This window comes from Saimiri boliviensis, chromosome 1 (genome assembly GCF_048565385.1).
Source record: "Saimiri boliviensis isolate mSaiBol1 chromosome 1, mSaiBol1.pri, whole genome shotgun sequence".
Classification (NCBI taxonomy): Eukaryota; Metazoa; Chordata; class Mammalia; order Primates; family Cebidae; genus Saimiri; species Saimiri boliviensis.
The window spans coordinates 134,324,451-134,348,765 of record NC_133449.1 but is presented as its reverse complement, the minus strand read 5'-3'; the positions used below and the strand labels follow the sequence as shown (position 1 = coordinate 134,348,765).

General features: G+C 47.5%; 1 protein-coding gene across 2 annotated transcripts in view; it reads left to right on the top strand.

The window, feature by feature from the left end:
- BCO1 (beta-carotene oxygenase 1) overlaps window positions 1-24,315 on the top strand; it is a 54,476-nt gene that overhangs the window by 8,440 nt on the left and 21,721 nt on the right. The window contains exons 1-5 of one of the 2 annotated variants that reach the window (XM_074404702.1): window positions 2,210-2,768; window positions 10,261-10,390; window positions 12,431-12,578; window positions 16,568-16,715; window positions 20,413-20,636. In XM_074404702.1, coding sequence (XP_074260803.1) covers window positions 10,353-10,390; window positions 12,431-12,578; window positions 16,568-16,715; window positions 20,413-20,636 — 558 coding nt within the window. In that variant the 5' untranslated portion in view covers window positions 2,210-2,768; window positions 10,261-10,352. Of the gene's footprint in view, window positions 1-2,209; window positions 2,769-10,260; window positions 10,391-12,430; window positions 12,579-16,567; window positions 16,716-20,412; window positions 20,637-24,315 lie in introns of those variants that run through there. The other variant, XM_003938065.4, reaches the window with a different exon arrangement.

Genomic DNA, 24,315 nt, shown 5'->3' with positions numbered 1-24,315 from the left:
CTCGCTTGAACCCAGGAGGCGGAGGTTGCAGTGAGCTGAAATAGCACCACTGTACTCCAGCCTGGGAAACAGAGTTTGTCTCAAAGAAAAGGAAGAGTACAGAGCTGGAAAAAACAAAGCTGGACATATTGCTCGTTAAGCAAAAGAGAGCCGGATCACTTACTAAGCGGAGGAGTCTCCCGGAGCGGAAAGTGAAATGGCTGCATGTAGGGCACCACAATTAAGGCGAATTCTGTGTTCAGGTGTTTGGCTGGAGCGATGGAATGTAAATTCTTTGCTGTTGGCCATTGAGCTGGTTTATGCCACAGAAGCATGAGCTGTGTTCTTAAAGAGGTCCGGGATGGATTTAGCGAGCTCCAGGTCACACAGTGGACAGATTTGTGTCCAAATGCTCCAGGCTTTGCAAAACTTTTCTTTACCTCCTGTGTTCTAATGTGGCCCTCTCCCAAGGTTTGAAATTGTCCACCAAATAAAGTTAAAAATAAAAAAAAAATTAGCCAGGTGTGGCGGCATACACCTGTAGTCCCAGGTACGTGGGAGGCTGAGGCAGGATGATCGCTTGAACCCAGGAGGCAGGGGTTGCAGTGAGCCAAGATTGTGCCTGAGTGACAGAGGGAGACTTTGTCTAAAGAAGAAAACAAAATACAACAAAATAAAATCAAGGGAGACCATGAAAACTTGTTATTTTATCTTCCAGTCTTCAGGAGATTGTGTTCCTAAGAGGCAGACAATCATCTGCTCTTAATGCAAACATCTTTTCAGGAATGGTTGCTGTGTGAAAAAGTGTCCCTGAGGGGTTTCTTCTTTCTTTGTGAACAGGGTTTTGCTCTAATACCAGGTTAAGTGCAGTGGTGCAATTACAGCTGACTGTAGCCTCAATCTTGCAGGCTCAAGTGACCCTCCTACCTCATTTTCCCAAGTAGCTGGGACTACAGGTGCGTGCTGCCATGCCTGGCTAATTTTTTATTTTTTTTGTAGAGATGGGACCTTGCTATATTGCCCAGGCTGGTCTTGAACTCCTGGACTCCAGTGATCCTCCCACCTTGGCCTCCTGAAGAGCTGGGATTATAAGCATGAACCACAGTGCCCAGCCTTACTGAGATATTTCTGTAGGAGGAGATTAATTCCTGGGCAGCAGGAAGAAATATGAAGGAATGGTTAGAAGTGTGAGCTTTGGAGTTGACCAGGCCCTGAGTTCATGCTTTCAACGAGTATTTATTAACTGCCCTGATGGGCCAGGAGTGAAAATATAACCATGAGCAGAATGGCCAAGATTCCTGTTGCTAAGGAGGTTCAGTTTCCACATGGATATGAATCCTGGATTCATCATGTACCAACCATGCACTTGACCTTGGTCAGAGTCAAGAATCTGTCCCCTCCACTGTGACATGAGGATCGTGACACATTCCTTGCAGAGTCGTGTGACATTTGAGGCTTTCAAAGCACTGTGCACATAGTAGGTGCTTAAGAAAAGCTGCATAGAGTATTGAGATGCAGTAGACAGTGATCGAGGCTTTGGCTCTAGGGTTCATCTCATGCAAGTTGGGTGACCTTGGGCAGGTCTCCTCGTCTCACTGAGCCTCAGTCTCCTTGATTGGAAGTTGGGAATCACATAGTCTTCCTCATCTAGGTGGCCAGTTTTATTTTTATTTTTTATTTTTGAGATGACAGCTTGCTCCGTTGCCCAGGCTGGAGTGCAATGGCGCAATCTCGGCTCACTGCAACCTCCGCCTCCTGGGTTCAAGCAATTCTCCTGCCTCAGCATCCTGAGTAGCTGGGATTACAGATGCCTGCCACCACACCCAGCTAATTTTTGTATTTTTAGTAGAGGGGGGTTTTGCCATGTTGGCCAGGATGGTCTCAAACTGCTGACCTCAAGTGGTGAGGTGGGCAATTTTAAATGAGATGCGATGATGTAAGGTGTTTGGTGCACTGACTCACAGCACACACTTGATAAACAAAGGTTGTTGAAACTGGATTGTCCAAGAAAGTCCTGGTGGCAGGCAGGCTCACTTGCAGGCCAGCAAGGCCATGCATACACACTGGTCCTCAGCTATTTGTTACATGGAGTCAGAGACCCACTTAGGGCCACCCTGATCTCCCCCTTCAGCCAGCCTCTTTCACTGGTTACTCTTGCTGGGGGTCACCACCCACAAGGCATTGGCTGAGGTGTTTGGCCTGAAATGTTGAATTTTGTTCACTTGAAATATTGGCCATGCATGGTGGCTCACGCCTATAATCCCAGCACTTTGGGAGGCCAAGGCGGGTGGATCACTTGGGGTCAGGAGTTGAGACCAGCCTGGCCAACATGGCAAAACCCCATCTCTGCTAAAAATACAAAAATTAGCCAGGTATGGTGGTGGGCATCTGTAATCCCAGCTACTTGGGAGGCTGAGGCAGGAGAGTTGAGTCTGGGAGGTGGAGGTTGCAATCAGCTGAGATCTCGCCACTACAATCCAGCCTCAGTGACAGAGTGAGACTCCATCTCAAATTAAAAAAAAAGAAATGTAAACACCCAGGCTGGGTTATGGACAGGCTGCATGTTTCCTGTAAACATTCAGCTTCAGAGTGTGGAGTGCCTGGTGACTGTAGGAAAATCTGTGTCTGGAATTTCTCAAGACTGACCCTGGACTTTGAGTCTGAGATTAAAGATTAATGCCACCATGCATTCCCCACCAGCCTGCTTTTGGGAGAGCCAATTAGCCGCATTCCTTCTGAAGAGACATACAGAAACAGACGTGTTCCTGCCTGGAATCTTCTAGAACTAGGTCAGGTTTGATATTTTGGGGATATATATACATACATACATATAATTATGTATATATAAAGCAAAATTTCTAATGTTCAGGTCCTGGTGGGACAATGATTTTGCCTCTTATCAGAAAATTAGCAAATACCATTAATGAGGGGACTTGGAATCACTCATCTCTATGCCTGCTTTGAAAAACTTTGTACTTTGAGGTAATTTTAGATGTACAGAAAGGAGTGTTCTTGTACCCTTCATCCAGCTTCTTCCTCTGTACTCTGTTCTTTTTTTTGTTCAAATTTTTGTTATTTTTAAAATGTTTTCATTTTCTAATTAATTTTTTTTTTTTTTTTTTTTTTTTTGAGATGAAATCTGGCTCTGTCACCCAGGCTGGAGTACAGTGGCGTGATCTCGGCTCACTGCAGCCTCCACCTATCAGGTTCAAGCGATTCTCCTGCCTCAGTCTCCCGAGTAGCTGGGATTACAGGCGCGCACCACCAGGCCTGGCTAATTTTTGTATTTTCAGTAGAGACAAGGTTTCACCATGTTGGTCAGGTTGGTCTTGAACGCCTAACCTCGTGATCCTCCCGCCTTGGCCTCCCAAAGTGCTGGGATTACAGACGTGAGCCACCGCGCCTGGATATTTTTTAAATTTTTTTAAGATCAGGTCTTACTTCGTCACAGGATGGAGTGCAATGGCATAATCTTGGCTCACTGCGGCCTCTGCCTCCCAGGCTCAAGTAATCCTCTTGCCGCAGTCTCCTAAAATACTAGGACTATAGGTGCACACCATTGTGCCTAGCTCATTTTTTGATTTTTTTGGTAAAGACCGGATCTCGCTATGTTACCCAGGCTTGCCTTGAACTCAGGGGCTCAAGTGATGCTCCCACCTCAGCCTCCCAAAGTGCTGGGATTATAGGCATGAATCACAACCTCTGGTCCCCTCTTTGTTGTTTTTTTTTTTTTAGAGTATTAACTTCTTCTGGCCTCTGCTGAAGGCCACAAGCTATTTTCTGCCTTTTTGTTTCTTACTCCAAAGTCTTTTCTCTAAGTTAGATATTCATTCTTAAGTACCTAACCTGTAACTACATGAGACTCACCTCGAGGCTTTAAACAAAGTTGCAGAAGGCTGTTCACTAGCCCATGGTTCTTCTGATTATTAGTTTTAATACCTTGGTCTTGGTGAGGCCTGGGCAGCCAGGCTGAGGCCCATTGTGGAGGGATTGTCAAACCGCAGAGGGCTTGGGGTCACCTGGGAAGCATGTGAGAGACACCAGCGCTATCTTAGCCCTTTAGGACTATGATACACTCAAGCCCTGTGCAGATTTCAGGATTCAAAGCTCTGCTGAAGGGCCAAGTGCAGTGGCTCACACTTGTAATCCCAGCATTTTGGAAGGTCCAGGCAGGTAGACCACCTGAGGTCAAGTGTTTGAGACCAACCTGGCCAACATGGCGAGACCCTATCTCTACTAAAAATACAAAGATTTAGCTGGGCATGGTGGCTCATACCTGCAGTCCCACCTACTCAGGAGGCTGAGACATGAGAACTGCATGAACCTGGGAGGCGGAGGTTGCAGTGAGCTGAGATCGTGCCACTGCACTCCACCCTGGGTGACACAGCAAGACTCCATCTCAAAAAAAAAAAAAAAAAAAAAGCTTTATTGAGCACTCCTGAGAAAGGTGTTACTGGCTTTGTGTTATCTGCAAATCAGGCACCCCAACTTCCCTGTGAGTTCTCTTCTGACCCAGGCAGAGTGGAACTGAACATTTCTGGTGTATCTTCCAACTGTTAGACAATGGGATGCCACAGAGAGTCCTAGAGGAGAGGAGAGACGCAGCCAGGCCGTGCCACACCGGCACTGGTGAGCTGGCAGCACTGAGAGGATTGGGCTGGAGAGAGAGGGAGATGGGAGCTGCTGGGAAGGGGGAACGGGGCTGAACTGTGCAGTGGTCAGGTCTTGGGATTCTGAAGTTAGAGAGCACGGTGTTTATATCTGGCCTTTACCAACTCTTAGCTGTGTGCTTTGGGTAAGTGACTTGGCCTCTCTGGGACTTAGTTCCTCGTCTCTAAAACTGAGGTAGTCCCATGGTATCCTCCTCAGGAGTGATGGGGAGGGCTGAGTTGTGGATGGGCACAAAACACTTGGGGCAGAGCCAGCAAACTCTCTTTTCTTTGAGATGAAGTTTCACTCACTGTCCAGGCTGGAGTGCAATGGTGTCATCTCAGCTCACCACAACCTCCGCCTCCCAGGTTCAAGTGATTCCCCTGCCTCAGCCTCCCGAGTAGCTGGGATGACAGGCATAAACTACCATGCCCAGCTAATTTTGTATTTTTAGTAGAGATGGGGTTTCTCCATGTTGGTCAGGCTGGTCTCGAACCCTACCTCAGGTGATCTGCCCTGCCTCGGCCTCCCAAAGTGCTGGAATTACAGGCCTGAGACACCCTGCCCAGCCAGCAAACACTCTTTGTAGTAAATATTGAAGAATTTGACTAGGAAAGTACCGCCTCCGTCTGCCAAAATGACAGCCTTGCTGTACCATCTCAGCTCCGTTGAGAGTTTCCGGGTGCCCCTCTGGGCCAAGCCCCATGCGAGATGATGAAGATAAAATGAATCAGGCAGGCTCCCTGTACTCTGGGGCTTCCCACCCTGTACTGGAAACTGGCCAAGTGACACCTGCCAAGCAGAATGGGGCATGAGCCCTCAGACGCCTGCTTAGCTCTAAGAGCAAGATAGACAAAAAGCCTATCATTGGATATAATTTCTGGGTTTTCTATTTTCCTAGCCAGTTCCAGATTATGAATAAAACTGACTTGGCCAGGTGCAGTGGCCCATGCCTATAATCCCAGCACTTTGGGAGGCCCAGGCAGGTGAATCACCTGGGATCAGGAGTTCGAGACAAGCCTGGCCAACATGGTGAAACTCTGTCTCTACTAAAATAAAAACAAAACAAAACAAAACAAACCTAGCCAGTCGTGGTGGCACGTTCCTGTAATCCTAGCTACTTGGGAGACTGAGGTACAAGAATCCCTTGAACCTGGGAGGTAGAGGTTGCAATGAGCCAGAATTGCACCACTGCACTACAACCTGGATGACAGAGTGAGACTCTGTCTCAAAAAAAAAAAAAAAGACTGTGGAGAAGCTGGCAGCCTGGTGAAGCAGTGTCTCATAGAAAGAACCCACTGATGCTTTTTTTTTTTTTTGAGACAGAGTCTCACTGTGTCACCCAGGCCAGAGCGCAGGATGCGATCTCAGCTCACCGTAGTTGCTGCCTCCCGGGTTCAAGCAATTCTGTCTCAGCCTCCCGAGTAGCTGGGATTATAGGCACGTACCACCACACCCGGCTAATTTTTATATTTTTAGTAGAGATGGGGTTTCGCCATGGTGGCCAGGCTGGTCTCAAACTCCTGACCTCAAGTGATCCGTCCGCCTCAGCCTCCCAAAGCGCTGGAATTACAGGCCTGAGCCACCGCACTCGGCCACCACTGGTGCATTTACCTTCCATGGTCCTCATCCAGAACAGTGTTTATTTCAAAGAGTCATTGGGAACTTCTGTTTAGAAAAGGAGGGAGGTTATTAAGGTTTACTGCTGTCAGCAAAATATGGAACCACCCATTCCGTAGTGGGGTCACAGTCAAATCTGCAAGGTATTGCGAACTCAGCGCTCCCACCCTCATACATGTTGTCTCTGTTCACGTGTAGATGTTAGAGCAAGTCACTGGCATAGAGCATGCACAGAAAAACTAATTGCTGACTAGCTCAAAAGAAATTAATAGTTATAAGGCCAGGTGCAGTGGCTCACACCTGTAGTCCCAGGACTTTGGGATTTTTTTTTTTTTTTTTTTTTTGGTATTTTTATTAGAAATGGAGTTTTGCCATATTGGCCAAGCTGGTCTCGAACTCCTGACCTTAGGTGATTCGCTCGTCTCAGCCTCCTAAAGTGTTGGGATTACAGGCATGAGCCACTGCACCCAGCCTGTTTCTTTTTTTGAAGCAGTGTCTTTCTCTGTTGCCCAGCTTGAAGTGCAGTGGTGCGATCTTGGCTCGCTGTAGCCTTGACCTCCCAGGCTCAAGTGATCCTCCCAACTCGGCCTCCCAGGTAACTGGGACTACCAAACTCAGCTAGTTTTTGTATTATCTGTAGAGATGGGGGTCTCACTATGCTGTTTGGACTCAGGCAATCCACCTGCCTGGGCCTCCCAAACTGCTGCGATTACAGGCATGAGCCACTGCACCTAGCCCCAGTTCCCATTTCTTGGTCAGGATGTAGTATATGTGGATAGGTCCCATGTGTGAAACATCAACAGGCTGTAGGTAATCAAGCTGCATGTTTCTGTAGGTGTGATTTTAACTGCAAGATGCAGACAGAAGAGTCAAACTGACTGTTCTTGCTGGGTTGGGATCCTGGTGAAGAGAGCCAGCTTTAGATGTCCATTGCTGGCCTTCGGATCCAGATGACCACCCGCTAGCTGAGTGCCTGAAGGCAAGCTGCCTAACCTATCTGCGCCTCAATTGTATTAGCTGAGAAATGAGTTTACAGGGCTGAGTACTCAATCCCTTTGTACTTCATTTGGTAAGAAAGTTGGAACGCTTAAGCATTGTTTAGATCTGCTTTATTTTGCCATTAATTAGCAAATGCCATTATGTGGATTTTTTTTTTTTTTTTTTTTTTTTTGTCACTGAGTCTCGCTCTGTCACCCAGGCTGGAATGCAGTGGTACATTCTCAGCTCACTGCAACCTCCACCTCCCAGGTTCAAACAACCCGACCTCAGGTGAACTGCCTGCCTCGGTTCACCTCCTGCCTCAGCATCCCAAGTAGCTGGGACCACAGGTGCATGCCACACCAGGTAATTTTTTTTGTATTTTTGGTAGAGGTGGGGTTTCGCCATGCTGGCCAGGCTGGTCTCAAACTCCTGACCTCAAGTGATCAACCCAACTCTGCCTCCCAAAATGCTAGGATTACAGGCATGAGGCACCACACACGGCCTTTTTTTTTCTAGCAAACACATTTCTAGTTGGAGTATTCTACTTGTTCCAGTGTTGTGAATAAGAAACCAGATCACTCACATGAAGTGTCCAACGTGGTGTTTAGCACACCAGCACTCAATCAGTGCTGGGTCTTAGTACTAGTTTCTGTTTACTAAAACATCAAAGGCACTGGGCGAGAATTTCTTGGAAACCTGTTGTCTCCTCTAAGCCCATCCTGCGGCAGTCAACGTACGATGGGCATTTCTGAGAAGGACTTTTTCTTACTGGAGTGCGATGTCAGTATGCTCCAGGCTCAGCTTTTCTGTGCGTTGTCATTACACCAACACTGGGAACACATATTACGCCACGAAGAAAAAATGTCTTCTGTAAAAGGAAAAAATCATAATGTCATTTGCTAATTAGCAGCAAAACAAAATGAAATAAAACACTGCCTCCTCCTGGGCACCACCCTGAGGTTTCAAATTGCCCACCAAATAAGTTCTCAGGGCTGGCGAGGTATTTCATGCCTGTAATCCCAGCACTTAGGGAGGCCGAGGTGGCTGGTTCACTTGAGGTCAGGAGTTTGATATCAGCTTGGCCAACATGGCAAACCCCATCTCTACTAAAAAAACAAAAATTAGCCAGGCATGGTAGTGCACGTCTACTCAGGAGACTGAGGAAGGAGAATTGCTCGAACCTGGGAGGTGGAGGTTGCAGTGAGCCGAGATTGCCTCATTGCGCTCCAGCCTTGGTGACAAAATGAGACTCTGTCACCAAAAAAGAAAGGGGGTGGGGGGAGACTTCTCAGATGTTATTAGATGAAGACTCTTGAGACGCGGGATGGGGAGTTGATCTGGGATTAGTGGGATGGGCCCAATGTAATCACAAGGGAGAAACAGGAGGGTCAACCTCAGAGGAATTGTGGCGCTGGGGCAGAAGTTAGGAATCACAGCTATGCAGCCGGGAGCCATGGAAGGCAGCAGCTTCTCAAAGCTAGAAGAAGCAAGGAACAGACCTTCCCTGGAGCCTCTGAAGGAACTAGCACTGTGGACACCTTGATTTTAGCTCTGTAATTCCCATTTCAGAATTTCTCCCAAACTCTGAGATAACAAATTTGTGTCATATAAAGCCACCAAGTGAGTGGTAAGTTGTTACAGTAGCAATAGGAAACTAACACAGGTCTAGAACCATCTGGTATATTTTCAGGTTGGTCTCAATGGACTGGTCAAGAGATTTATGCCATGACTTAGACTGTCTGCAGAATCTGGATAAGTTGGACGTTGAACACAGGTCTGATCCTCTACTGGTATGCAAGTTTGGGCATTAGGTCACCTCCTGGTTATATTAGATATCAAACGTTACTGCAGGGAGACTGAAGTGATAAACGAGGCTTCTGTGCCAGGGCTCCCAGGACTGAACCGGGCCCTGGGGAAACCCACCCCATATATGCAGCCATCTAGAGTAGTCCTCCAGCTCTGCCCCTTCCCTGGAGGGACAAACAGGGTAGAGGGGATGACTGATTCCTGGTCAGCACTCTGAGCTGGGTGACCCTGGGCAAGGCGATAGAATGTTTCTGAGCCTGAGTTCCCTCCTATGGGAAATGGAGCTAAGAACAGGCATATGGTATTAGCACGTGTTGCGATGCTGTAAAGGAACACCTGACACGGGGTAATTTAGGAAGAAAAGAGGTTTATTTGGCCTGTGGTTCTGCAGGCTGTACAGGAAGCAAGGTACCAGCATCTGCCTCTGTTTGGCTTCTGGCGAGGGCCTCAAGAAGCTTTGGCTCACGGCAGAAGTAGGCACCTCACGTGGCGAAAGAGACAGCGAGAGGAGGAAGGGGCAGAGCTCTTAAACAACCAGATCTTGCATGAACGAATAGAGTGAAAACTCACTCATCACGAGAACAACACTAAGCCATCCCCATGACCCAAACACCTCCCCTGAGGCCCACCTCCAACATCAGAGGTTTCAACATGAGATTTGGAAGGAACGAAACATCCAAACAGCAACACATATTTATCTGGCCGTATCGTTGAGTCTGGAGTGAGTAAATGTGTGTCTGAAGTTATATTCCAGGCTGGGTACTGTAGCTCATGCTTGTAATCTTAGCACTTTGGGAGGCCGAGGTGGGTGGATCACCTGAGGTCAGGAGTTTGAGACTAGCCTGACGAACATAGTGAAGCCCGGTATCTACTAAAAATACAAAAATTTGCTGGGCATGGTGGTGCACACCTGTAATCTCAGCTGCTTGGGAGGCTGAGGCAGGAAAATCACTTGAACCCAGGAGGCAGAAGTTGCGATGAGCCAAGATCACACCATTGTACTCGAGTCTGGGCAACAAGAGTGAAACTCAAATAATAATAATAATGAATAAATAGATAAAATTATATTTCAAATGCTAATTGTATCAGCCCTGTGTACTAAAAGAGCTTGTTCTAGTGAGGTAGCCACCTCCTTCCCTTAATAAAACCCCTGGAAGGACTGACATTGGTTTTAAAGCCCTGTAAAGTTGTCAGTCTGAGATTATTCTGGTTCTTTTCTTGCAGGTGAAGTCTATTACAGGAGCAAATACCTGAGAAGCGATACTTACAACGCCAATATTGAGGCAAACAGGATTGTGGTATCAGAGTTTGGAACAATGGCCTACCCGGACCCCTGCAAAAACATATTTTCCAAGTAAATACCTCTTTTAAATCTGAAGGAATTTCATGCCTCTTGCCATCGTTGATGGCTGAGAAAACCGGCATTTGCTCCTCTAACAATTCTCTTTAAGGTGATGAAAACTCCACATGACTCCCTTTCACCAGAGGTGCTATGCAGTTCGTGTTCACTGATTGCCAGAGAGGCTAAGAGCATTTCACAAGTTATTAGAAGCCCTCCCACATGGCTGGTGAAAAAGCAGTCTGGAATGATCTGTCCAGATTGCAAATGCACATTCCCTTCAGCCTAGAGATGACTTGCTTGCATACAATATGATACATGTACCAGGTATTTGTCATTTGTGGCTGCATTATTTGTTGTAACAAGTAGCTGAAAATCACCCAAATGTTCATTGAAAGAGGAGTGGTTTGATCCGTAACAGTAAAACTGTACAAGAAAGTGCCATGTAAAAAGGAATGAGGATGTCTCTATGCGCTCTACAGAAACATTTTCAAGATAGAAAAAGGAAGGTGTAGAAAGAACATGTTATAAGTTGTACTTTGTGTGAAAAAGCAGGAAGAAATCTAGATTAAATTTTGCTTGTACATGCATAAAGAAACTATGAAAGGATGCCTAGGGGATGTGGGGCAGATGAATGATGAGGAAGGGAAATTTTTTGCTGAAATACTATATTTCATTTCATATTTATTTTTTTGAGATGGAGTTTGATTCTTATTGCCCAAGTTGGAGTGCAATGGTGCAATCTCCACCTTCTGGGTTCAAGAAATTCTTCTGCCTCAGCCTCCTGAGTAGCTGGGATTACAGGTGCCCACCACCATACTAGGCTAATTTTTGTATTTTCAGTAGAGACGGGGTTTCACCATGTTGGTCAGACTGGTCTTGAACTCATGACCTCAGGTGATCCACCCACCTCCGCCTCCCAAAGTGCTGGGATTATAGGCATGAAACTCTGTGCCTGGCCACTGTATACATTTTAAATTATCTGGGTTAGGATGTATATGAATGTGTTACATATCTGACAGATTCCTGGCCAGGGAATCAGGCCTGCCATCAGTATCTTCCTTCTGAAACTCTTTAAACATAAAAGAGTTACAACAGAGTTGAAGGGTAGACTGGCCCAGAGATGGAAGCCTGCTTCTGCTGTTTTCAGTCCTGAAGTCATCTCTCCCATTCCAGTATCCAGCTCTGGGGCTGCCTCAGAGCAAGCCCCGAACTCACATTTGCAAATAGGAGGTGCAGAGCAGGAGCCAGTGAGAAAGGAGGAGGAAGGAGCAAATGAATTTAAAACCACAGTACTTACCTGGTAGGGGAGATGCCATGATCGCCAGTTTAAAACCACCTGGAGATCGTGGCACCAAGCCTCCTTGTTGTTCCAGTATTCGTCAGCAGGAGGAGCACTCCCCAATACACTGATCCAGGATTTGCCAATTTCACGCCCCCACCCCCACCCCCCGTTAAACCCCTCTGGTTTTTCTTTCTGCTTTGAGTGTACCTTCTGATCAAATGAGCCATGTGTTCTTAACTCATAATTAGTTTGCTTTCCTTTTTAAATAAAAAACTAATTTCCTGGATAAATGTGAGATAACCAGTGTGAACTCACATTCCTGGCAAAGCAGATATCAGATACGTTGTTAGGCTTGGGGAGCCGTTGTGAGTTCATATATGATCTCTATAGAGCTTCGCTTCCTTTTTTTTTTTTTCCTGCTGATAGCAATCACAGCACCGCAGAGCTTCTTGACATAATTTGGAACAATGTGTCTTGCTGGCTCTGATGTTGGAGACCTTTGGTTTTTGGGGAGCCCAGGAAGGATCAGCTGGTGACCATGGCATTCCAGCTGACTTATTTCTTAGCTGACTCAAGGTGGGGGTGTCTTTGGGGAACTTGATATCTGAGTTCTTTGGATTCCTCAGGTGACCCTTTGGGAACCGGTTGCTTTTTCTTTCTTAGTTGAAGTAAAGGATTTTTAAGTGGTAGGAAAATAAAGCCATCTAGGACAGACTTCCCTGGCTGGGTGGACACAGCCACTGACTCTTTCGATTTGCTTTTTTCCCCAGAGCTTTCTCCTACTTGACTCACACCATCCCTGATTTCACAGACAACTGCCTGATCAACATCATGAAGTGCGGAGAAGACTTCTATGCAACCTCAGAGACCAATTACATCAGGAAAATCAACCCACAGACTCTGGAAACCCTGGAAAAGGTATCGACACATATGTAACCAGCATTGCTTCCTGACTCAAGAAAGGGAGAGTTGGGGACGCCCAGGGCGAGGCTGTTCAGCCTGCAAGGAGCTCACCAGAGGGCCCCCTCCTCTAATGCCATTGGATCCCAAGCCCTAGCACCACACTTAGCACTAGGTGCTAGGCAGGGACTGTGTTTTTTTTTTTTTTTTTTTTAATTTTATTTTATTTTATTGCATTTTAGGTTTCGGGGTACATGTGATGAACATGCAAGATTGTTGCATAGGTACACACATGGCAGTGTGGTTTGCTGCCTTCCGTCCCCTCACCTGTATCTGTCATTTCTCCCCATGCTATCTCTTCCCACTTCCCCACCCCCCACCCCTCCCCCATTTCCCCCCAACGGACCCCAGTGTGTAGTGCTCCCCTCCCTGTGTCCTTGTGTTCTCATTGTTCAACACCCACCTATGAGTGAGAATATACGGTGTTTGATTTTCTGCTCTTGTGTCAGTTTGCTGAGAATGATGGTTTCCAGGTTCATCCATGTCCCTACAAAGGACGTGAACTCATCCTTTTTGATGGCTGCGTAATATTCCATGGTGTATATGTACCACATTTTCCCTATCCAGTCTATCATCGTTGGGCATTTGGGTTGGTTCCAGGTCTTTGCTATTGTAAACAGTGCTGCAATGAACATTCGTGTGCACGTGTCCTTGTAGTAGAATGATTTATAATCCTTTGGATATATAGCCAGTAATGGGATTGCTGGGTCAAATGGGATTTCTATTTTTAGGTCCTTGAGGAATCGCCACACTGTCTTCCACAATGGTTGAACTAATTTACATTCCCACCAACAGTGTAGAAGTGTTCCTATTTCTCCACATCCTCTCCAGCATCTGTTGTTTCCCGATTTTTTAATGATCGCCATTCTAACTGGTGTGAGATGGTATCTTAATGTGGTTTTGATTTGCATTTCTCTGATGACCAGTGATGATGAGCATTTTTTCATATGTTTGTTGGCCTCCTGTATGTCTTCTTTTGTAAAGTACCTGTTCATGTCCTTTGCCCATTTTTGAATGGGCTTGTTTGTTTTTTTCTTGTAGATCTGCTTTAGTTCTTTGTAAATTCTGGATATCAGCCCCTTGTCAGATGGGTAGGCTGCAAAAATTTTTTCCCATTCTGTTGGTTGCCGATTCACTCTACTGACTGTTTCTTTTGCCGTGCAGAAGCTGTGGAGTTTGATTAGGTCCCATTTGTCTATTTTGGCTTTCGTTGCCATTGCTTTTGGCGTTTTGGTCATGAAGTCCTTGCCTACACCTATGTCCTGAATGGTTTTGCCTAGATTTTCCTCTAAGGTTTTTATGGTGTTAGGTCTGATGTTTAAGTCTTTAATCCATCTGGAGTTAATTTTGGTGTAAGGTGTCAGGAAGGGGTCCTGTTTCTGCTTTCTGCACATGGCTAGCCAGTTTTCCCAACACCATTTATTAAACAGGGAGTCCTTTCCCCATTGCTTGTTTTTGTCAGGTTTGTCGAAGATCAGATGGTTGTGGGTATGTTGTTTTTCCTGTGAGGCCTCTGTTCTGTTCCATTGGTCTATATCTCTGTTTCGGTACCAGTACCATGCTGTTTTGATTACTGTAGCCTTGTAGTATAGTTTGAAGTCCGGTAGTGTGATGCCTCCTGCTTTGTTCTTTTTGCTTAGCGTTGACTTGGCTATGCGGGCTCTCTTTTGGTTCCATATGAAGTTTAAGGTGTTTTTTTCCAGTTCTGTGAAGAAGGTCATTGGTAGCTTGATGGGAATAGCGTTGAATCTGTAAATTACTTTGGGCAGTATGGCCATTTTCACAATGTTGACTGTGTTGTTTTTTGTCTTCGTGTCTATAGCCATTTCCTGGGGCTGCTGTAACCAAGTCCTACAAAAAAAGTTTTCTTAAAACAATAGACGGGTTGGGCGTGGTGGCTCACGCCTGTAATCCCAGCACTTTGGGAGCCTGAGGCGGGTGGATCATGAGGTCAAGGGATCGAGACCATCCTGGTCAACATGGTGAAACCCCGTCTCTACTAAAAATACAAAAAATTAGCTAGGCATGGTGGCGCGTGCCTGTAATCTCAGCTACTTGGGAGGCTGAGGCAGGAGAATTGCCTGAACCCAGGAGGCGGAGGTTGCAGTAAGCTGAGATTGCACTATTGTACTTCAGCCTGGGTAAAAAGAGCAAAACTCTGTCTCAAAACAAAACAAAACAAAACAAAACAAAACAATAGAAATTGGCCTGGTGCAGTGGCTCACATCTGTAATCCCGGCAGTTTGGGAGGCTGAGGCAGGCAAATCACCTGAGGTCAGGAGTTCACGACCAGCCTGGCCAACATGGTGAAACCCCATCCCTATTAAAAATACGAAATATTAGCTGGACATGATAGCACATGCCTGTAATCCCAGCCACTTGGGAGACTGAGGCAAGAGAATCACTTGAACTCAAGAGCTGAAGGGTTGCAGTGAGCTGAGATCACACCATTATACTCCAGCCTGGGCAACAAGAGCAAAACTCCATCTCAGAAAAAAATAAAAATAAAAAAATAATGAATAACAACAGAAATTGGCTGGGCACGGTAGCCTACACCTATATCCCATCACTTTGGGAGGCCGAGGCGGGCTGATCCCGAGGTCAGGAGTTCGAAACCAGCTTGGCCAATATGGTGAAACCCCGTCTCTACTAAAGATACAAAAAATTACCTGGGCGTGGTGCCCGCTTGTAATCCCAGCTACTATGGAGGCTGAGGCAGGAGAATTGCTTGAACCCAGGAGGCAGAGGTTGTGGTGAGCAGAGATCACACCACTGCACTCCAGCTTGGGTGACAGAGCAAGACTCCGTCTCAAAAAAAAAAAAAAAAAAAAAAAAAATCTCTATTTCCAAGTAAAGTCACATTCGCGGGTACCCGGGACAAGGACTTCAACCTATCTTTTTACAAGACACAATTCAACCCATAAGTGTGTTTATAATTCTTGGCATCCACGGAGTTCAGTGAGAATTTAAATAAATGACTCTGTTGTAACACCTGGGATTCCCAGCAATTCTACTTTCTATTGACCTGAAGAGGGAGGCATTAGGCAGAAAGCTAGGGCACAAAAGCTAGTGCCCAGGCACATACCTTTCCTGGGAAGAATCAAGTTGACATTTTGGTGAAAATCAATAGACCCATTTTCAATTTTCTCCAGCTGGCTGTTCAAAACTCCGATGTCTTTGCAATATGTTTTAACGATCTCTTAAAGAGATGTGGCTTTTCTTAGCTGTGAAATTATGTCCAGCTCTTTTTAAGCTAGACGGCATCAGTCCAACTGATGACGCTTTCCACAAGGCCACAGAGAGGAAATGCTGGGAGAGAATGGAGTTACCTGACTCTGGGCTGGAGGTTGTGCTGTTCTGGGGGAGGAAGGGCAGACGGTTGGTCTCCGGCCACTCCATTGTTCTGCAGCGGCAGACTCCGGAATGAGGGTCATTATTCAGCTCATTCATCGAGCTTCACTTTGACCCAATGTTTTTGTAACCTCTCCATTCCCGGAATAATCCTGTAAGAGAGGCCTGGAGATTTATGCTTCTGTGCAATGCAAAACAGCAGAAATTAAGCCAGAATGACAGAGCTGTAGCCAGGATGAGCTCAAAGCCTACCTCTCTGTCCAGGTCATTGTCAGAGCTTTCTGCAGCGAGGAATCTTGTATCTATGTTGAAGATGCCAACAGGGTCAGGCAGCAGGACTGGAATGGTAGCCACAGAGGCACACCAGATCCCTAACTCCCCTGCAGTCTGTTTGGTGTTGGAGACCCTCACATCCCCATCAGAGGTTATGTCAGGTCACAAGAGTGAAAGTCTTCTTTAAAAGCAAATTCTATATCATTTTCAGATCCAGAGATGTGTAAAAATATCCATCATCTCTATAAACCTAGAATCAGTCAGGGTTTCAGAGGATTTCAACCTTTCTCCTTTTAAAAACCAGGTGGTGTCATATCTTGCAGGTTGATTATCGTAAATACGTGGCGGTAAATCTGGCAACGTCACATCCCCATTATGATGAGGCCGGAAATGTTCTCAACATGGGCACATCCATTGTGGAAAAGGGGAAGACAAAATACATGATTTTTAAGATCCCCGCCACAGTGCCAGGTAGGCTGTTCTGGGGAACAGAATTAAACACAAGCGGCCAAGGGCGGCCCCTTCTGAAGAGTTGTGTGTTTTTTGTTGATGACACAAGACTCAGTGTGGTACTTTCCCTCGTAGATTATTCAGATGACAGTGAACTCAGTACTTTCCTGTAGGAGAAAAGAAGAGTTGCTGGGATTCCTCTTGGAAGAAGGAAATCCTTTTTCGATTCCAATTTCCTTTTGTTTAGGCTCCAGTTTATTATTTTATTAATTTATCCACCCATCTCCCATCCATCTATTCATGCATCATCTACTTACCATCCAAACATTAATTCACCCTCCATTCATCCATTCATGCATCTACTCACCATCCATCTATCTACTATTCACTCATCTAGTCACTATCCATCCACCCATCCACCCACTATTCATCCGTGTATCCATCACCCATCTACTGTCTGTCTATCCATCCACTGATCCACCACCTATCTAGCAAGCCACCCACCATTTATCCACTTGCCATCATCTATCCACCCATCCACCATCCCCCCCCACCCATCATCCATCCACCATCGGTCTACCCACCCATCAACCCATCCATCATGAATCCATTCATCGATCTCCCCATTCTCCCATCCATCCACCCATCCACTTACCCACCACCCATCCATCCACTGAGCTACCCACCCACCCATTCATCCACCATCCATCATCCACCCACCATCCATCCACCCACCCATCCACCATCCATCCATTCATCCATCTACCCACCTACCCATCCACCCACACACCATCCATCTATCCATCCACCCACCATCCATCTATCCACCCATTCACCTACCCCCCATGGATCCATTCATCCATCCATCCACTTACCCAGCACCCACCAATCCATCGAGCCACCCACCTGTCCATCTCTCCATCATCCATCCATCTATCCATCATCCATCCACCCATCATCCATCTATGTATCCACCCACCATCCATCCATCTACCCATCCACTAACCATCCATTCCCCCACCCAACATCTATCCATCCACTACCCATCTATTAACCAACCATCCTTCCATCCACCATCTATCCATCCACCCACGATCCATCCATCTATCTACTATCCACCCACCCATGCACCCACCCACCCATCTATCCATTCATTCATCCATCTGTTTTTTCAGCATCCTGACAAACTATGGCATGGTTGTGCCACCTACTTACATTGCCAGCCCCTGCAGCCAGGGTTCCAGGGTTGTTCAGGAAACTCAGCCCTGCTGGGATCCATTCCAGATCCCCACCCTGTTCTCCACGCCTTCTGGACCTTCTCCATATGGAGCTGGGATCTTGGAGCCAAGCCCAGCCTGCTGTGATCGCATGATCCTAAGAGGGAGGAAGCAGGGGTTCTTAGTCCATGTTTGTGCAGGACCCTCCTGGGAACCACACCCAGCAGACTTAGACCTGTGAAGAGAGTTGCACAAGACTCAGCATACAGTGCAGAACTACAACAATGCTTCATCTGATCTTCAGGTTTAGAAAAAACAAGTTTTTGTCAGTGGTCCTTGCTGCCTCCATATCCCCCAGAGTCTTGTAGAACCCCCTGAGCAAATTACCAGGCTCTGCCTGGAGTGGTGAGACTCCAAGTTCAGAAGGTACACTGAGTATACCTGTTAAATAGAACTCTCATTCATTAAGCCAGTAAAGGAATATAGGGGTCAAGCTCAGAACCCTAGAATGTCAGACCTGAGGCTTGTCTAGGAATTTGAGTTTGCCACCTTGTATTACAGAGGAGGACTGTGAGGCTCAGGGGATCAGGTGACACACCCCAGTCACACAGCTCCCAGGAGCCACTGACATCCTGCCAGCAGCAAACCTCTGGGCACCTGCTCCATGGTAGCGGTGGCATGAAGACTCATGCCCCATCCTGCTCCTCCCAGGCCACAGTGCTTTTTGTTTCAGTTTGCGTTGTGTTCCATTTGTTTGATAAAGAAAAGAGCTATCCCACAACCCCACAGCATCCCTCCCACCAGCCAGCTGTTTACAGTGTACACAGGTGGCCACAGAGAGGTGGAGAAGTTTGCAGATAACTCATTATAAGCCAGCCCCAGGCCTGGGTGGGGAGGCCTTTTGTCCAGTGAGTGACTCATGCTTACAGAGGAATAAGGAAACCGAACGTGTACTGAGCACCTTCCGTGTTTGGGTGCAGGACGAGACACTTGGATGACTGCTTTATTTTGTTCTGTTCTCTGCCTTCACTCTATAAGGAAGGCTAAGGGGTCTGTGTTTTCTTGGCTTAACCCTCTGACTGACCATAATGATAGCCCATTCCACCAAGCCTCAGTTTTGCGCCTATATAATGGCCATCCTATGAGCCTAGCTTGACTATCTATATATAAAAGCCCCTCATCACGACCGGGCACACTGGCTCACACCTGTAATCCCAGCACTTTGAGAGGCCAAGATGGGTAGATCACAAGATCAGGAGTTCAAGACCAGCCTGACCAACATGGTGAACCCCATCTTTACTAAAATACAAAAATTAGCCTGGCGTGGTGGCATGCAACTGTAATCTCAGCTACTCAGGAGGCTGAGGCAGGAGAATTACTTGAACCTAGGAGGCAGAGGTTACAGTGAGCTGAAATTGCTCCACTTCACTCCAACCTGGGCTACAGAGCAAGACTCTGTCGAAAAAATAAAAATAAAAAACTTCATCACAATAGGTACTTAGTCCCATGCTCAGGTGTTTTAGAATGAGCACAACCAAGATAAATTTGTGGAAACCCTCTGAATGTATGTCAAATGATCATTCCCAGCAAAATGGCAAAAGCTTAGGCCTGGGAAACTTACCCATCACCTGGGAGCTTCATAGAAATGCAGAATATGAGACCCCACCCCAGCAGAGTCAAACCCCACAGTGTATAAGGATCCCCAGATGATTCCTAAGCACATTAAAGTTTGGGGTGTACTGCCCCAGAGGAGAGGTCAGGAATAAGGGCCAGATCGTAAATATTTAAGGCTCTGAGGACCATATGGCCTCTGTCACAACTCAACTCTGTCTCTGCAGCTCAAAAGCAAAAGTAGCCATAGACAATGCCCAAAAGAGTTTGCATGCCATGTACCAAATAAAACTTTGTTCACAGGCTGGGCATGGTGGCTCACACCTGTAATCTCAGCACTTTGGGAGGTCAAGGTGGGTGGATTATCTGAGGTCAGGAGTTCAAGACCAGCCTGGCCAACATGGTGAAACCCCTTCTCCACTAAAAATACAAAAATTAGCTGGGCCTTGTTGTGTGAACCTGTAATACCAGCTACTCTAGAGGCTGAGGCAGGAGAATCGCTTGAACTCAAGAGGTGGAGTTTGCAAAGAGCTGAGATTGCACCACCACTCGCCAGCCTGGGCAACAGAGCGAGTCTCCATCTCAAACAAATAAACACACAGGTGGAGGCACGAGTCAGCCCCCAGGCTGTAGTTGAAGACCCCTGACCTGAAGGCCTCCCTCTGCGTTCAGTGGTTTTCAGATTGTAGATGGGATAGATGCTGAGTGGAAGTTCTCAGCCTGGCCCCCTGCAGCAGCCACTGCAGCAACCGCGTTACCTGTCTACACGTTGCTGCTTAATTTAAGGGTTCTTTTCAGCCATCAAGTCAGTTTGTAAGTGATGGTGGTGTGGTCTTGGGGGGCTGGCCAGGTCCTGCACAATTCCTGAGGCTTGCTTTTCATCTTGCTAGAGGGCAAGAAGAAGGGGAAGAGCTCCTGGAAGCACACAGAGGTGTTCTGCTGCATCCCATCCCACTCCCTGCTCTCCCCAAGCTACTACCACAGCTTTGGTGTCACCGAGAACTATGTCATCTTCCTTGAGCAGCCTTTCAGGTTGGATATTCTCAAGATGGCAACCGCCTACATCCGGGGAGTGAACTGGGCCTCCTGCCTGGCTTTCCACAGGGAGGAGAAGGTGAGGCCTGGCTGGACTCCAGCCTAGTGGGTACTGGCTACCCATGGAGGGAGGCCTGCGTGCAAGAGGGTGACTGTTAAGGGAAGGAAGTGGCATGGAAGAGGGAGGAGTGTACCAGAGGCATCTGCCCACCTTCCCGCGCGTTCTGGTCCTTCAGAATGGCCCCTAGGCCACTGTACCCCCACGGTAATGAGACATCAGATGCAGACTGTCCAGGCAAGGGGGGCCACCTTGGGCAACCGTGGAAGCCTTGGCAGTCCCCACGTGCCCAGCAGCAAAAGGAGTGAGTTCTCAGTCCTGATGGAGAGCTGGGCTCCTTCCAGCCGCCGCCCTGCTGACAAGACACCTTCAGCATGTCTGCTCCCAGTGTGTAGCGTTGGGGTGTTAGGTGCCAGAGGTTTAGACGTTGCAATGGCAGCATGTTCCACCAGACGATTCAGTAGAAACCTCTCCTTCCATTCAGGTACACCTGAGTGCTCAAAGTATGTGTATTATGTGTTACATGCTTGTACATGCGTGTATGTATGTACACGCACATGTGCATGTGTGTGTGAAGATGTGTACATATGCATGTGTGCTGTGGTACGATCACAGCTCACTGCAGCCTCAAGCTCCTAGGCTCAGAAGATCCTCTCACCTCAACCCCTCAAGCAGCTGGGACCACAGGCGCATGTCACTATGCCTGGCTAATATTTTGTTTTTCTGTAGAGATTGGGGTCTTGCTATGTTGCCCAGGCTAGCTTCAAACTCTGGGCTCAAGTGATCCTTCTGCCTTGCCGTTCCAAAGTGCTGGGATTAGAGGTGTGAGCCACTGTAACCTGGTCTTTTTTTTTTTAAATGTTGTTACTTCACTTTTGAAAAATATCTAGTAGTTCTCAGTGTTACCTATTCAAAGAATATACAAGTATAGAAGCCATATACACAGTCGTTCCCAACTCACTTTTCCCACATTTTCCTCTGCTTCCCATCCAGCCCCATGTCGGAAGGAACCCACCACTACCCGCTGACCTCTTCTGCTCCACCTTCTCTGCCTTCACGTGCACTTTTAGATTTTCTTTCTTTCTTTCTTTTCTTTCTTTTTTTTTTTTTTTTTTTTTTTGAGACAGAGTCCCACTCTGTCACCCAGGCTGGAATGTAGTGGTGTAATATCGGTTCACTGCAGCCTCCACCTTCTGGGTTCAAGGTAGTCTCCTCTCTCAGCCTCCTGAGTAGTTGGGATTACAGGCATGTGCCACCATGCCTGGTGAATTTTTTTTTTTTTTTTTTGAGACTGAGTTTTGCCCTTACTGCCCAGGCTAGAGTAAAGTGGTACAATCTTAGCTCATGGCAACCTCCGCCTTCTGGGTTCAAGCAGTTATCCTACCTCAGCCTCCAGAGTAGCTGGGATTACAGGCATGTGCCACCATGCCTGACTAATTTTTGTATTTTTGGAAGAGACCAGGTTTCACCATGTTGGTGAGGCTGGTCTCAAACTCCAGACCTTAGGTGATCCACCTGCCTTGGCTTCCCAAAGTGCTGGGATTATGGGCTTGAGCCACCTCCCCCAGCCTAATTTTTATATTTTTAGTAGAGGTGGGGTTTCACCATGTTGGCCAGGCTGGTCTCAAACTCCTGGCCTCAAGTGATCTGCCCACCTCGGTCTCCCAAAGTGCTGGGATTCCAGGCGTGAGCCACCGCACCCTGCCTTTCATGTGCACTTTTATATACATAGCCACACATTTGTCCTTCTGGTCTCTCTCTTTCAGGCCTCTCCTCTCTTCTTAGGTCAAAGAGTGAGGTGGTTAAGAGAACAAAGGAGTGAGGGGGCAGGTGAGGTCCCTCTTCTGCTCAGGACCTTCTAGAGGGTTCTCATCTTCCCCAAGATAAGATCCAAAGGCTTCCTTCACCAGCATCTGTCCCCACATGCCCTCATCCTGACCGCTTGCTCTCTGTTCCCTCCACACCTCTTCCTGGATCACAAACTGGCCAAACACACTCTGGCCTCAGAGTCTTTGTGTTCTCTGCCCCCTCCACCTGGAATGATGGTCTCCCCTACCCCATGGCTTCCTCCCCAGCTGATCTAGTTTCAGTTCAGTGCCCAGGTCACCCAGCCTTCATTGCCAGACCTGTCTGTGATAGACCCGGCCCCAGGATTTCCCCACCTCCATCATGCCTCACATCTTATCTATTGGATATTTGTTTTTGACTTTGCCTCCAGTAGCATGTAAGCTCCGTAAAAGTAGGGGCTTGGAATTATTTGTCCCTCTGGTTCCTAAAGAAATATCTCAGCCAGACATGGTGGCTCACGCCTGTAATCCCAGCACTTTGGGAGGCTGAGGCAGGTGGATCACCTAAAGTCAGGAGTTCGAAACCAGCCTGGCCAACATGGTGAAACCCTGTCTCTACTCAAAATACAAAAATTAGCCTGGCATGGTGGCAGGCATCTGTAATCCCAGCTACTTGGGAGGCTGATGCATGAGAATCTCTTGAACCTGGGATGCGGAGGTTGCTGTGAGCTGAGACTATGCCCCTGCACTCCAGCCTGGGTGACAGAGTGAGACTTTGTCTTGGAAAAAGAAAGAAAGAAAGGCACAGTGGCTCACACCTGTAATCCCAGCACTTTGGGAGGCTAAGGCAGGCAGATCACTTGAGGTTGGGAGTTTGAGACCAGCCTGCCCAACCAACATGGAGAAACCCCATCTCTACCAAAAATATAAAATTAGCCATGTGTGCTGGTGCATGCCAATAATCCCAGCTACTCTGGAGGCTGAGGCAGAAGAGTTGCTTAAACTTGGGAGGTGGGGGGTACGGTGAGCCAAGATGGCGCCATTGCACTCCAGCCTGGGCAACAAGAGTGAAACTCCATCTCAAAAAAACATGAAAGAAATGTCTGATGATCATAGGCCCTTGATAAATATTTGTGGAATGCATGTGTAGGGCCTGCCAGTCGCCAGCTGAAATTGAGCTTGCTCTGCAGCTGTTTCCCCAAATACCGTGGGAGCTTCATCCAGGCAGGAGCTATGGGGTGCTCTAAGCCTCCAAACTGCATCCCCTGGACCTCGGAGAGTCCCATATGTCCAGTTACAGCCTGCAGTGGCAGGGCGATGGCCTGGGAAAGCCTGTGCGATGCATCTAGAAGAGAACTTTCTGAAAAGTCCACATGGTTGGCCCTGGCATAAGGGTCAGGGGTTGAAAAGGCCCCAAACCATCACCCCTATTTTCACCTCGCCATCCTGCCCTCCACTGCCACACCATCAAAGCCTTCTTCCTCTGCACCCTCTTGGCTCTGAAAACGCAAAGCTTGATTCTGGGGAAGGGGGAAGGTGGGAAACTTGACCACAGGAGGGGGCAAGAGAGCGGCGTGGGGCAGGCCTCCCTTCCTTGCAGAGGCGGGCGTGGCTAGACCAGAGCACCGGAAAGCACGGAAACACCCCCTCCTTCTGATTAGGCAACTTGGGCTGTAGATATGGCGAACTGCCAGCCCAGTGATGCTGGTCTCCTGACACCCAAAGAGGTGTGTCCAGAGCCTAATATGCTGACCCTCCCTATGCGCTCGTTAGCTGGAACTGGGGCCAATGCACCGGCAGCCCTCTGGGACAAACAGGGTTGCTGTGACAAGGGCCTCTTGGAAAACCGGGAAAAAAACAGAAAGCAGTCCTGTAGTGGAGACCAGAGGACGAGACCCAAGAGGGTTGGGGTG